We start from the raw sequence: 16128 nt of genomic DNA, 5'->3' as shown, positions 1-16128 counted from the left end.
GAACCTACCTATCTATATTAGTATTAGCCAATGACAGTACAGATAATTAAAATTAGGCTTTAAAGATTTGTACTCACTAATTTAGTGGTACAAAATATCTCTAATTCATAATCAGAAGGGGATCAGGTGCTCCATGTAAGTGATTACTTAAGCTCAACTCTTTATGAAAATATTTTTAAAGAACCTATTGCTCTATAAAGGAAAATAGTTTTGAAAATCTCTTTAGGATGGCTAAAAAATACTTAAGATAATGTTAATCACTAAAAAAAAAAAAAAAAAAAAAATTTTGTGATACCCTGAAGAAATGGAAGTAAATATAGAAAAAGTGAACATGCTTAAGATGACAGTATTTAGAAAACTGGAAGTGGCACTGTGGCTCCAAGTGGAAGAGCACTAGCCTTAAGCAAAAAAGCTCAAGGACAGTGCTCAGGCCCTGAGTTCAAAGCCCCACAAACACAAACGCCCGGAAAAAAAAAAGAGAGAGAGTGTTTTTAATACTATCTTTCCTGTCAGATGTCAGTCCATAAACCTAAATTACTAGCCCATCTCTACTATCTTGCTGGAAAGTTCTAATTTAGTTTAGTTTATGACACTAGATTGTCTTGAGAGTAAACTTCAATTTTAATTCATAATTGCATACACTTCATAGTTCTAGGGTCTCTTTAGACAAATTTTTCTATGTTTCAGGTAATTGATATTATTTTCTTATAAGGTGTATTATTTTTTCTTAATTCTTCTACAAAAACATACCAAAACTAATTTACAATGTTATAAAACAATCTACTATTCTTCAGTTGGTTAAATCACATGGTCCATGTATGCACCAACACCCAGAGAGAAGCAGAAATTTTGTATGTGAAGTTCTTATTCAATTTTCCAATCATTTGTCATATGACCAAAAAACCTCCATCAAATACAGCTTTAAAAGCCGCAAGCTCATTTATAATATAACCCTTAAATGAAAGAATTGTTGAAGTAAGGGAATTTTCACTGCAGGTTTATTCAATCACTGTTAGTGAACATTATTAGTGACATACTCTAAAAATGTTAAATATAACAGAAAATGAATTATCAAAGCAGCTCACCATGCAGGTTTGATTTTGTAATAAGACCTCCAGCAACAATGGTATTCTGGTATCCTAGTTTCAGTGGAATCAAATCAAATAAAAATCTATTTAAAATCTATATAACTGAGATTAGAGCAACAAAACCCATAAAACTGTCACATCATTTAAAATGTACTAATCATTTAAATTAACAAAAATTTTAAAAATAAAGCCTTTGAGTAATCCTACCAGGAAAGTGAACATATGTATGTAAAAACATTAAAAGTAATTATTTTTTCCAATTTTACCTTCAAGATCCTCAAGTTCCTTAGGTTTGGCCCAGCGGGATTCTTTTGTTTGAGAATTATAATAATAAGGCTTTCCAGAATCAGATTTGTACTCTTTCCAGGGACATTTAGATAACAGTTGCTAAAAAATAAAAAAATTTGTTGATCATTCACATTGATGCTTTCATCATCTTTTATAATTTTAAATATTGTGACCTGACAATAATGTTATTATTGAATACTTAGTAACATCATTTGAATACATTATTTAATTATTACAATGGTACCACAAAATTTAGATAATTCTCAGTAATAGTGTTACTTGAAAAAAGGAACCTGTTTCAGGTAATACATCTATTAAGAAGCAGTTAAAACTGAAAGTTAGGTCTAAGTGAAATTCAATTCCTGGGCTTCCTTCTATATTCATAACGTATCCATATTTCACAAATACTAATGAAAAGAAAAATATAAAATTCAGTGGTCAGCAAAGCCTGTTTATATTTTAGTTTCAAGATAAAATTTAATACAACCCTATGTGAATTCATTTATATGGTACACAGTAAAACAACTGAAAACTGTACCTTGGACAATGTGTGTAATTAAGAAAATAACACTAAAAAAATCAGTAATTGGATAAATAAAATTTACTATCTAACAAATTCCTCTCCGCAACTAATTAGAAGAGTAGACTACAAAACAAGGTTTCCTTCTCAGCTCCTTACTTAAGAGAAGAAAACAAAGACATAGCCCTTGCTAAGAAAATACATGAGAGCAAAGTGTTGGTTCATCCACTACTTAGCATCCAGTTTCTTACTGCTACAATTTTAATTTTTTCTACCATTTGCCTGTAAGTTTTAGATGGTAACACAAAATAAAATTTACTTTTTCACGAGTATTTTTTATAGAGGAAAAATATTTTAGTTAATTTAAACTTCTCCATTATCCTTAACCCTAATGAAAAAAATTTAAGTACTCACAAAGTGATAAAATTAGTCAATACAATAAATCTATCCTTAAAATGATTTTAATTGATCTTCTTGATGAATAGTTTGACGATAACAATACTTTTCTCTCATGATCTGACATCTTCAGAGACATAGACAGTACTGCTCTTTGGAATACAAATATAAAATCCTAAAAAATATACCTCACTCTATATAATAGGTCCTGATTTTAGCCCTCAAACTTTTACCTCAGCAGGTGTTTTAAGATCATCTGGTTTTTCCCAGGTAGACTGCTTTGTTTCAGTATTGTAGTAGTAAGTTCTTCCATCAGGTGATTTATGTTCTGTCCACATTGATTTCTGAGGCAAAAAAAAAAAATTACAGAAAAATATGAATTATGTAGCAACATTATTAACAGTATTGAGTTTTAGGGCAATAATTTATGAAGTATCAACTAAAAGTACAAAATGCCCATACTCTTGATGTTCCAAGTCATTTAGAATAATTTTAGAAGTAGGGAGGGAACTGAACATGTTACATACTACAAAAGCAGCATGAATTAATTCAATTAATGAATTAATTCAAGTCTTAGAATCTATCTCCAAATTCAATAGCTTTTACATTTTTGTATAAGACAACCCTCAATACAAATACATGCCTAGTAGATAATTCATCATCTACTTTAGTCCCAAGAAAAAGATTATCAAACTAAACATTCTAAACTTGCATGATATAAAGGCATAGATCTGAAGTTAAAAAAAAAAAAAGCTTCTGGATGACAATCAGAATTTAACTATCAACAGGATGAAGTTTAACAGGAATATGAATCCCAATGTCTCAAGATTTTATGTAAAAATAATTAATATAAAAGATAAACTTAGATTTATAATAAGTATTCAACACAACCACAAAGAATCAACTCAAGTTTTCCAGCATCAAAGGTATATTGGTTTGAAGTTTTACCTAAGTTATCATGAATGGAAGAATTATTGGATTATATCAAAGGAAGTGGGTCAATTTTGACAACTATCATTTTTAATAATAAATTTGTAACCATAGCTGAACGAGGGCTTTAAAGCTGAGTATACATTTTTGAGGGAAAAGTCCAATCAAGGCTACATGCTTTTTGCACTCTTCAGCTCAAGGTGAGCACTATACTGCTTGAGCCACAGGACCACTTCTGGCTTTTTAGTGGCTTATTGAAGATAAGAGTCTCATAGACTTCCTCCCTGAGCTGGCTTTGAACCACGATCTTCAGATCTCAGCCTCCTGAGTAGCTAGGATTACAGGCAAGAGCCTGTAATAAAGAATTTCATGGAAGCCAGGAGTCACCTGTGGCTCAAGCCTGTAATCCTAGCTACTCTGGAGGCTGAGATCTGAGGATCGCGGTTCAAAGCCAGCTGAGGGAAGTCTCTGCTCACCTTGAGCTGGAGAGCACAGACACAGCACCCAGGCCCAGAGTTCAAGCCCCACAACCGACCAAAAAAAAAAAAAAAAAGTTTCACGGACATTCTTGCCCAGCTGGCTTTGAACTGTGATCCTCAGATCTCACCATCCTGAAAAGACAGGATTACAGGCGTGAAGTGCCCGGCATCACCAAAAACATTTTATTCCCAGATGATAGGAGAATTCTGTCATTACTTTTCAAAATTTCTTACAAACCACAGCAAGAAACATAGATAAGTAAGATGTTTATTTCTGTAACTTCTGAAAAGAGAACTAGTTTTAATGTAAAGGAAAAATGGCCACTAGAATTCAAAGAACTTTATAAAATGCAAGTTATTTAGTAATAAAATGACTGTAAGTCATCTGATATGAGTATTATCAGGATGGATTTCTATGTGATATAAAGGGACAGACAATTCTAGAAATATGCTGAATTCTTTAACTTTTTCTCACACCTTATAATAAGTGAAACAACTACAATATAGCTGGAACAATTATTCTAGGTGCTGGAACATACTTGTTTTCAGGTGTTAAACTACACTGATATTTTATCAAAAGGCAATGCATTCATATATTTATACAAGGATAGTTATATGGGCAATGTATTATTTCATACATTAAATAGGGTATTTATCTTCTAAAACCATTTAAAATGTACTTGGTAGAATCTCAAAATTCTACCTAAATAAAGTTCTACGGTAAGTTCTAAAACTGTATGAACTTCTTAAGTCACACTGGATAAAGGGTATCAAGAGAAGGAAATTCAGAGAACTTATGAAAAGCATGTTGGGGAAAAAAGGCAAATCATGTGAAAAGGAGTGATAGATAAGTTAATTAAAATAACCAGTTTGATATTCTATTTCACTTAAACCTCATAAACATACTATAAAGCAGGTATAACTGCTAACTCCATTCTAATGATAATAAAGGTTTAGAAGGGTTAATAACTTGCGCACAGGGCCTTAAAAAATAAATGAGAACCACACAGTTCTACCTGTCTTTATAGGCTGCACTAGTGGGTAGGGAAGGATACTGGGGTTTATACTTAGGGCCTCATCTACTGCCTCCAGTCCTTTTTTGCACTGGTTGTTTTTAAGGTGGATATATGTGCCTAGACTTTGTTTACTTATACTTCCATGAAGCTACAATGACAGGTACACACCACTGTGTCTGGTAATTAGTTGAGAAGGCTTTGTGTGGCCTCAACCTGTTGTTATCCTGCATGTCTCAGCTTCCCAGATAAACTAGATAAACTAGTTTCCTCCATGTGACTCCATGAAGAGCTGGAGTATAAAAAGGGACCATATTTTAAGAAGAGAAAAAACATTGGGAAACAAAAAAGAAGTGAAAAGATAACTAAAAAACCTTAAAAGTAAAGGATGTTAACTCTCCAATTTAAAAATAGACTGGGTAAACTAGAATTTTTTAAAAATCAAGATGGAAGTTGTATTCTAGTGGCTCATACCTGTAGTCCTAGCTATTGAGAAGGCTGAAAACTAAGCATCGTGGTTCAAAGCTATCCAGGGAGACAAATCCCAGAGACTCTTTATCTTCATTTTATCAATAAAAAGCTGGACATGGCAGTGTGGCTCAGGCGGAAAAATGCCAATTTTAAGCAAGCAAAAAAGCGAAGACACAGTACCCAGGCCCTGAGTCCAAGCAATAGTACTGGCACCAAAAACACTAAACAACAACAGTAGCAGTAACAAAAACAAAATAATCAAGATCCAACTGTTGGCTGTTAAGAACCTCACTTCATTAGCATAGGTACAGACTATATATGAATGGATGAGACTGATAAACCAATCCAACAAAATCTGCAAGAAAGGAGGAGAGATACATACCCATACCTGACAAAGCAGATTTCAAGCCAAAAATGAGTCAAGGATTAGAAAAGGTAACTACAGGGAAAAAAAAAAATTCATAACACAAGTAAAATAAAAAACTAGATAGAAAGAAGTGATAAGGAGCAGAGTGGAAATTAGTGGATTAGAAACTAAAAGAACAAAATAAACCATCAATGAAACAAAGAACTAGTTCTTTAAAAAGACTAACAAAATCAGAGCCAAACTAAGCAAAAAAGAAAGAAGACAGAAAACAGTGAAAAAGGAATATTATAACACATACCACTGAAATCTAGAGGATTATTAGAAATTATTTTGAAACATTAAAGTGTAACAAATGGAAAATCTAGAAGAAATTGGAACATTTTTGCTCAAAATTAAAGCAAGAGAATATAAACAATGTAAAGAAATCAGTAAAAGGCAAAGATTAAAGCTGTAATAGTCTCCCAACAAAGTAAAAGCACAGGACTGGACTAATCTCATTAACTATTCAATCTTATCAAGTCTTTAAAGAACCAATATCAAAGTTCCTCAAACTAGTCTATAAAACAGAAGAGAAATGGTTCCAAATTCCCTCTACAAATCTGGTATTGCTCTTGAACCCAATCTGGAGAAACAGAAAAGAAAAAAAGACTAGACATTATTTTTGATAAATAGATGTCAAAATTTCTCAAATCTACAGCCAACATTATACTGAAAGTATAAAATATCTCTGGTAAAATAAGGAATGACTCAAGGGTGTCCATACTCTTCACTCTTATTTAAGCAGCATCTAAGTTCTTGGTGAAAACAGTAACACAAGAGAAAGAGAGTAACTATAGAAAAGAAGAAGTCATAGTATCTTTACTTGCTAAAATATGATCATTTTCAGAAGACCCTGAAAACTAAAAGAAAAATTCTTCAATCTTATTAACATTTTCAGGAAAGAAGGATACAAACAAAGTCAACACAAACGTCACTACCATTTTTGTATGTCAATAACAAACATGCTGAGAAAGAAATCTGAAATACTCAGATTTACAATAGCCTCAAAAGTAAAGAAGTAAAATATCAAAGAATAAACCATACCAGAGGTTAAAAGGTTCCTACAACAGAAACTATTGAAAGAAAATTAAAAAAAGAAAGACCTCCCATAGGTCAAATAATCAAAAGCTATTACAGATTCAATGTAGTCCCCAGGAAAAGTCCAATAACATTCTTCATAGAAGTAGATTAAACATTTCTAAAATTCTTTGTATTTTAATTTAACATTATCACCTTTTGTTGTACAAAGGGTTTCAAATTAATATAATTTATGAGTATAATGCATCTCCATTAAAGTCACTCATTCCACCATCCTAAAATTCTTAAGGTATGTACAAATCAGTTATGTACTTAAATTCAAATTATATTAACAAAAACGTATTAACAAAACAATCTAGCAGAAAATAAAAAGACACATAGCAGTGGCACAAAAACAGATGGTTTAAAGCAATAAACACTAATACTTAAAGCACAAGGTTACAATTACTGTGTATTTACAAACTTTCCTTTCTAACTTTTATGGAGAGAATTCAAGTGCTTAAAAAATTGAAACATGTTTCTACTTGCTATGGTTTAAATATGGTTTATTCTCACTAAAATTTAACTTGAAGCATATTCCCTCAATGAAACCATGGAGGGAACTGGCACCTTTAAGAAGTAACTACACGGACTCTCAGTTGTTAAGAGTGCTTGCCTTGCATGCATGAGGCCCTGAGTTCGATTCTCAGCACCACATAAGCAGAAAGCTGGAAGTGGTGCTGTAGCTCAAGTTGTAGAACACTAGTTGAAGAGCTGAGAGACAGCACCCAGGCCCAGAGTTCAGGCCCCACTACTGACCAAAAAAAAAAAAAAAAATGACTATATTGTTAAGAATTAATGTTTCTCTCCAGAGCCTGAGTTCTTGCTCTCATGAACTTGAACTGGTAACTGCAACAGTTGGGTGTTAAGCCAATGATTTATCCTGTTTTAGCTTCATTCCTTTCTTCTGCACACACCACTTACTATTCTGTCATGCATGCTACAATGCAATATCTTCTGTCTTCTTGCAAAGTAGCCAAGTAGCTGCCACCAGAAGACTGGAGTGGCCTGATCATGGATTCCAAACAGACTGGAAGGGGCTGATATCGGATTTTTAGGCCCCAAAACAGTGTGCTATGTAGTCTCCTTCTTAGTGACCATCCTCATTATCTTGATACAGCCATACAAAACAAACTAGCACACAATTTCTCTTGTAAGTCTAATTGAAATTACATTTTTCAACCTTTGGCATAGAAAATTAATTTAGAGATAACCTTTAGAGAAGACCAGTGTAGCAGGTTAAAGAAATATAATGAAATAAATATAACAATTTAAACTGTACATACTGCGCCAGATGCTGTACCTAAAAAACAAACAACAAAAAAAGTTTTCAGTGACATTATTCCAAACAATTTCAATACTTATTCATAGAATTTCTTCCCTTTCATCCTTTTTTGACTGTACCTTTCAACATGCATATTTGTGCTTTTTCACACAACTAAATGTATGCAGAGCAAAGCATTTTTAGAACTTGACCTTTCAAATGCCAGTCCTTAGATGACAGTGTGAGAAATACACAATTTGCATTTTGTTCCTTTTCTTATTTAGTATCCTCTCGGTTTTTGCTATATATTATTCTGACTTAATGGTATGCTTTAAGTATTTGATTTAGCTATATGGCAAACTCTAAATACTTGGAACCCACTTTTCTGCTACACAATACAGTACCCATTAGTTACCACATATCCTAGCTACTTAGGAGGCTGAGATCTGAGGATCAAGGTTGGACACCAGCCTGGGAAATAAAATCTGTGAGATCTTTTTTATTTTTTCCCTAAGGCTTGAATTCAGGGCCTGGGGTGCTGTCCTTGGAGTGCCAATTAACCACGAAGAAGCCAAAAGGGGATCTGTGGCTCAAGTGGTAGAGTGCTAGCCTTAAACACTAAAGCTCAGAGTTGTATCTAGCACCTAGGTCCTGAGTTTAAGACCCAGTATCAGTCCCCTTTCACTGTAAAAAAGGAATTGCATCCTCAACTCTTACAGTCCTATTTCAAATGCTCAAAGAGTTCCATTTGTCCAAGCAGTGCAGGTCAGGTCTATAATCCCAGCTACTATCTGGGCATCAGTGGCTCATGCCTATAATCCTAGCTACTCAGGAGGCTGAGATCTGAGGATCACAGTTCAAAACCAGCCCAGGCAGCAAAGTCTTGAGACTCTTATCTCCAATAAATCACCAGAAACCAGAAGTGGCTTTATGACTCAAGTGGTAGAGCGTTAGCCTTGCGCTGAAGAGCTGGGGGACAGCACCCAGGCTCAGAGTTCAAGTCCCATGACTGATAAAAACAAAAAAGAAAAAACAAAAAAATACAATCCCAGCTACTAAGGAGGCAGTATTAGGAAGATCACATAGTTCAAGAATAGCCTTGGCGCAACAAACAAAAAAGAAAAAACTAAAAACCCAAAGCTTAAGGAGACCCCAATCTCAAGGAAAAAGCAGGGTGTGATGGATTGCATTAGGCACCCCAGCTATGCTGGAGGTGTCAAGTAGAGGAACTACAGTCCAAACAGGCCCCATAAGGAAAAATAACTAGGGCAAATAGGGCAAAGATTTGACTCTTTAGTGTTAGAGCACCTGCCACGCTAGTGTCAAGGCCGGGAGTTCAAATCTCACCTCCCCCACCAAACAAATTCCACATGACTAGTAGCTACTTCACAGTACAGAATTCTGAACATTTCCATCACTGCAGAAAGTTCTATATAGATAGTGCTGTCTCTACAGAAAAGCCAAAAAGATGTAAGATATTTTGAAATGCAAACTAGCCATAAAGCTCATACAAATATAACTAAAAACTCTATGTTAAATGAAAATAAAGCTGAGCAGTAGTGGTTTATGTCTGTAATCCGCAGCTATTACAAGGAGGCTGGGATCTGAGGATTAGGTTCTAAGCCAACACCAGGCAGCAAAGTCCATCAGACTCTACCTCCAATTAACCACAAAAACCCAGAAGCTGTGGCTCAAACAGTAGAGCATTAACCTTGAGCAAAAACTCAGGAGGCTGAGATCTGTGGATCATGGTTCAAAGCCAGCTGGGGCAGGAAAGTCTGTGAGACTCTTATCTCCAATTTACCCCAAAACTGGACGTAGAGCTGAGGGTTAAAGTGGCAGTACATTAGCCTCAATCAAATAAAAAAAAACAAAACACAAACCCCAAACCAAAAGGTACTACAGACATTGAAATGCACTTTAACAGCAATTAGAAAGAAATTTGAATATAATGTTCTGGGATTAATTGGAATAATAGTACCCAGCTCTTTAAATCTATAGTAAAGTTTAAAAATCCATTCTAGGTTATTTCACAACATCACTGTATTTTACATAATGAAATTTTGAGAATTACTTTCACTAATCAAAATGACCAGATATAGATAAAAGATAGGGAGTTATGACAGGGCCTATAAACTCTAATGACTACAAGCGCCAAACAGATAATAGAAAAACTGACTGTCAAGTAGTACTCTTATCTAGCATATAAAGCCATCATTCTATCCCCCTGAATATAAATAAAAACTCCACTAGTTCATTCATTCATTAATTCTATATATGTTCCCTGGATCACCTACTATGTTGACAGGTCTATTATTAAGCAATGAAATTCAAATCCTCCAAATTTTGACCTAATTTAATCATTCCTGTTAAACTTAGGACTTTCAACATTAACAATAATTACAAAAAAAAAAAAAAAAAAAAAAACATTGCACGGGGTCAAAGCCCAATGAATATGGTGTAGAACCCTTGCCCTCAAACTATGACTTTTTAAAAACTGAATTATGTTATCCTTTTATTACAACTATAGCAATTGGTAAAAACAGGCAAGTGACACTGCTTCCATTCATTGCTGTAATGGCTGTTTCTTACCAAGTAAAGCCCAGAATTCATAGCATACATACCTGCTGCTACATCCATACTATTTACTCCGGGCTGCAAGAAGAAAAATCGAATTACTAAAATTCACTTCATTTAAATTGCATTTTATAGAAGTTATTCATTAAGAACAGTGAATCATTCCTTTCTATGCATAATTATCAAGTCACTGACTTAGAGTTTTGGTAAGCTTTAGTGGTTTCAGCATTTTCTCTTGAGTATGTTACAGATTTTAAGATTTAGGAGTCATTTGTGAATACTTAGGGATTACTATTACTTTGTGGTACTGGTGTTTTCACTCATGCTTCAGCATCCTAGGAAAACACTCTACCACTTACTTATGCCACTCCCCAGCCCTATAGCTTTAGTCATTTTTAAAACAGGGTCTCATCTTGCCACTCAGGCTTAGCTTGACCACACATCTTCCTATTTAAGCTTCTCCATAGCTGGGATGGCAGGTATAAAAACCATTATAGTTGAAATGGGGGTCTCTCACTGTTCTTTTTTTCCTCAGGTTGCAGTGGAGATGCATTCCTCCTGATCTTAGCTCCAAGCAGCTAGTATAGGTATGAGCCATAGCACCCAACTACTTAATAACGTTAAGTATTATATGGTCATCAGGTATACATATCCACAAACTTTGAACCACAATGCTCTAAAAACTAAGTTTTTCAAGAACAGTAACAAAACTCATTATTGTGGTAAAAATCTGCCTAAAATGAACAGGAAATTCTTAAAAAATATTTACCCACCTCAGAGGAAATATTGATATGCTTTAGTATAAAAATTCAAATGTTAGAAATCACAGGACACTGCTCCTAGACCTCACAGAACTTTTTTTTTTTTTTTAACCTAAATACAGTATAAGCAAATGTTAACCTATTAGTATTCTGGCAACATTTTAACATTACCATTTAACATTACCAAGCAGCTGGTGGCTCTTGTATGTAATCCTAACTACTTAGCAGACTGAGGTCTAAAGATCCTGGTTCAAAACCAACTTAAGCAGAGAAGTCTTAACTCTGACTAACCACCAAAAGTAGGAAGTGGAGCTGTGTTTCAAATGGTACATAAAGGGTCAGCCCCGAGTGAAAAAGTCAAATGAGAGCCAGAAAACCTGTGTTCAAGCCCCATTACTGGGCACATTTAAAATATGTATTTCCCTGAAATACATATAGTCATAAGGGTTTTAAAACAGTGAAAATATACCATATCTAGATAGTAAGTCATACTATACATTACAACAACTATGCTCTCAGGATATAGACATTGAGGTAATTTGAAAATAGTAAGATATATGTTTAATAGAAACAGTAATTTATGTATATTGTTATACTACCTTACAAAGGTGATACCTGCTCTAAAATTTTCTAATCTATTTGCCCACAGCTAAATTCCTAATGAAATGTGGATTTCTGAATCAAGTATTAATTTTGTTGTTGTCTGAACAAGACCTTGTGCTTGCTTTACTTATGTTCTACCATTCATCTACAATTCTAGCCCTGTTTATTTGGAGCTGGAGTCTACTGAAGATTTCTGCCCAAATATAAATCTTCCAAATACCCTGCTGAGTAGCTAGAACTATAGGCATGAGTCATCAGTACCAAGTCTATCAATTTTTAGTGCTTATTATAGCAAATGTCTACATGTTAAAATGCTGACTACTAAAATGCTCCTGACTCACAAATTGTTTTTCTGTACTCTTGTCTTAGAATTTTAAAAAGCATGTATGTATTTTCTTTTTTTAAGTTTATTTTTGCATGTATGTATTTTCTAATGTCAATATGGAGAAATATATAAATTTCTATTAATCAACTTATTAAAACTAAATTCTCTAATTTCCACATTACATTACAGTAATTACTAATATTATATCTGCAAAAGATGTAGGTATTATTTCATAAATGGATATAATCAGTCAAAACACTATAGAAAATTGTTCTTTTCAAATATTACCGGTAAGGCAGGTTGCATGGAAGCCTGAGACATATGAGACATCATCATTCCAGGCATTACTGATGACATCATTCCAGGCATCTATAATAAAAGGAAAAAACAAGGTTACTTCAGAAAACCAAATTACTTCATGACTTTAAACATCATACAACTTAAAAGCCACTGACACTAAATGATATACACTATACGGACAGTATGCTTAATAAGTGTTTGTTGAATGAATGAAGTGGCTTTTAAAAAATGATCTATTTGAATATTTGTGCCATAGTTAATAGGTAAAGTTAACTTAATAAATAAATTTATGGACCATTATAATAATTCTAGTCTAAAGTTAAGAATATAATTTTAGTTTTTACCCCACACTTTTTCAGAATCAAGAGACTCTAACGTAATTATATTTCAGCATTTTTTACCTTTGATTCTTAATATCTATAATGAATAAACTTTATGCCAACTTGATCTTTTCAAAATCCCTATCAAACCAGGCACAGTGGTTCATGCCTGTAATCTGGACTACTTGGGAGGTAGATTTAGAGGAACATGGTTAAAGGCCAGTAGAAGCAAAAAGTTCAGAAGAATCCACTCCAACCAATAAAAAGCTGGAAGTAGTACATGGCTGTCACTCTAGCTACATGGAAATCCTAAACATAAGGGCCACAATATAGATCCTTTCCAGTTTAAATGCAAAACCTTATTTGAAAAATAATGAAAGCCAGAAAGGCTGGTTTGGGACATGGCTCAAGGAGTAGCGTGCCTTCCTGGCAAGAGTAAGCCTCCGAGTTCATACTCCAGTACCACCAAGAGACAAAAATCCTAGATCCAAGGACTAAACATTAAATAAAAAAATTAACTTAAATATGTAACAAAAAAACAAACTTATAAGTAATTATCTACACTGTCCTGTACAGAAATGAATTTATATGAGCTATATATGAATTTATATGAGTTTTTAAAACTATTACTGAGCCCAGTCCAGTTTACCAATAAACTACCATTGAAATTTATAAATTATTTTTCTTTTAAGTATGATAAAACCCATGAAAACCGGGTTTTTAAAATATTTGATCCAATGTTTACATATATTAATTATAATCCCAAAATACAATTTTTATTCTAGTAAAATCAAAAGGATCTAAGAAAAGGAGATTAGAAAAGGGCAAAATTTTACATGTAATTCACAAGTATTAGAACAAGGTAACTGATTATTCAAGTTTCAAATTAAATGAGCAATTTGAGAAATAAGAACACAACAATGCAAGCATATAAATAAACAGAAACATGTAACTTAGATCCTAATATCACTCTTAATTTTATTGCTTGTGAAATTAACTCATGAAAGCAAAGTACCAATTAAAAAATGGGAACTAGTATGAAGTTAATGAATAATTTAAGAAAAACTAATAAATTGTCCAAACATCATTAAACAAAAATTTGCTGACAGAAATTCTGATCAGCAGAATATGATAGCCTACTGGGAATATATAGTCAAAACAAAAGAAAATAACATAGATTAAGAGATAAAATGTATAGCAAATACTAAGCTTGACCCCAGAACCATACACTTTTCTAAGAAATACACTGTCACAATTTTGTTCTAGGCTAAATCAAATTAATAACTGGCTATGAAGAAAACATCCCAGAAACATGGAATACTTTTAAGTCTGCTCCTTAAATTGGCCTCCATGTAAAATCTAAAGCTAATATATCCCAAACTAGACTTGTCTTTCCTTTTGGTGCCAGTACTAAAGTTTGAACTTTCCTTTACTTTTCATTGCCTACAGCTAGCACCTTATGACTTGTTGTGAACTGTAATCCTCAGGTCCTAACCACCTGAGTATCTAGGATTAAAGGTATGAGCCACCAGTACTCAGGTCCCAAACTACAATTCCAAACTAAAATAGAATTCTTTTTTCTACAGTTGAAATGATATCTTAAGAAAAAAAAATAAGAGCTAAAGAAAAATTCAGTAGAGCTAGGACCAGGTAGCTCACACCTGTTAAACTAGCTACTCAGGAAGTTGAGATCTGAAGACCATTGTCTGAAGTCAGCCCAAGCAGAAAACTGTGAGTCTCTTATCAATTAACTATCCAAAAAGTGAAAGTGGGGCTGTGACTAACACTCAGGAAGAGCACCCAGGCTCTGAATTCAAGCCCCTGGCAAGTACTGATACCACAAAAAAAGAGCTCCATTCTACATGGGAGCAGTAGATTGTGCAAATGAATATAACTTGAGCTGAATATTCTGATTTCCTATAATAAAGAGTAATTCCTATTTAAGGGAAAAAACACAAAACTCTACATACAAGTTTACAGACCAAGCCAATGAAAGTTATATTTATAATCATTAAAGATTATGTATAGAGTTTGACAAAATAACTTTTTCCATAATCCTTCTTAGCATACCTCAAACCTGATTATTTCAAAATTTTTCTTTAGAACAGAAATTATGCTCATGGTTAGAGAATGAGATTTAACAGCAAACAGATAGCTATATTTTCCCTCATTATTCTCTGTACATTCTAGAAGGTGAAGACTAGTTAAGCTTGTCTTACCTGGCAAACAGTACGTACAACTGAATATTCTAAAAGTAATCAGATTAATATAATTTTAAGTGAAAACATGTTATGAAGATGAACAAAAATATTAGTATGTAAAATATAATTCATATGAAAATTTATTTTAAGAATAGGACAAATTTAAACCTCCTACAGAGACCTGATAATCAAAGAAAGGTGTGTGCCAAAGTCTGAAGATCTTTGAAAATGTTACAATGATTCTCATTCCTATTAATTCTAGGATATACAAAAACATGGAAGTACACTTTATGATCAGTCTTCAAAGCTAATTTACTTCAAAGTATCTGTTCTGATTTATATCAGTCACTTGGCAGCACCACCAATCTGAGACTTGTTAGTTTTATAAAATTACTGTATTCATAATGAGAATCCAAGATGCAAGTTTATGAGAACTGGTTTGTGGTTTAAATCTCAGAAGTTATTTGCCCCTCCATTTTTTAAAATTTTTTTGTCAGCCATGGGACCTGAACTCTGAGCCTGGGCGCTGTCCCTCAGCTCTTCAGGTAAAGGCTAGCGCTCTATACCACTTGAGCCACAGTGCTACTTTTAGCTTTTTTCTGCTTATGTGGTGCTGAGGAATCGAACCCAGGGCTACATGCGTACAAGGCAAGCACTCTATCACTAAGCCACCTTTCCAGCCCATCCCTCCACTTTTTAATACCCCAAGTTCCTTTGCTGTCCCCTTTGCATGGTAGGTATACTTACTTGCTGGATACAGAGAGCACAATAGCCAGCTTCAACTGTAATTTTTTCAGTTTGTTTGGATTTTGGTGGTACTAGAGACTGAACTCAGGGACTCATATTTGTGCCAGAAATCTACCACCTGAGCCGTGCTTTCAGTCTGTTTTTTTTAAATTTTTCTATTATTATTATCATAAAGTTGTACAGAAGGGTTAGTTACACAAGTCATGTAAACAGTACAATTTTTTGGACAGTGTCACTCCTCCCCTCACAGTCAATTTATACACTGGCTATTTTCAAGGTAGAGTCTAGCTTTATCCCCTGGAGAGCCCGGGCAGCAATCCTCCTAACTTGTGTGTCCCCACGTCACTTGGGATAACAGATAC

At 33.9% G+C, this 16128-nt stretch overlaps 1 protein-coding gene across 9 annotated transcripts in view; it reads right to left on the bottom strand.

Annotated features, from left to right (window-relative positions):
* Prpf40a (pre-mRNA processing factor 40 homolog A) overlaps positions 1-16128 on the bottom strand; it is a 48313-nt gene that overhangs the window by 19664 nt on the left and 12521 nt on the right. For 5 of the 9 annotated variants that reach the window (XM_070023129.1, XM_070023130.1, XM_070023131.1 and 2 more), the window contains 6 exons: positions 12487-12567; positions 10557-10587; positions 7955-7971; positions 2526-2636; positions 1355-1475; positions 1086-1139 (listed from right to left, as the gene is read on the bottom strand). In XM_070023129.1, the coding sequence (XP_069879230.1) occupies positions 1086-1139; positions 1355-1475; positions 2526-2636; positions 7955-7971; positions 10557-10587; positions 12487-12567 (415 nt within the window). The remainder of the gene's footprint in view (positions 1-1085; positions 1140-1354; positions 1476-2525; positions 2637-7954; positions 7972-10556; positions 10588-12486; positions 12568-16128) is intronic. The other 4 variants (XM_070023132.1, XM_070023135.1, XM_070023148.1 and 1 more) reach the window with 1 other exon arrangement.

Source organism: Dipodomys merriami, unplaced genomic scaffold, assembly GCF_024711535.1.
Source record: "Dipodomys merriami isolate MVZ:Mamm:240054 unplaced genomic scaffold, mDipMer1.0.p SCAF_1, whole genome shotgun sequence".
Taxonomy (NCBI): Eukaryota; Metazoa; Chordata; class Mammalia; order Rodentia; family Heteromyidae; genus Dipodomys; species Dipodomys merriami.
The sequence above is the reverse complement of the archived record's forward strand: the minus strand, read 5'-3'. Positions and strand labels throughout refer to the sequence as shown.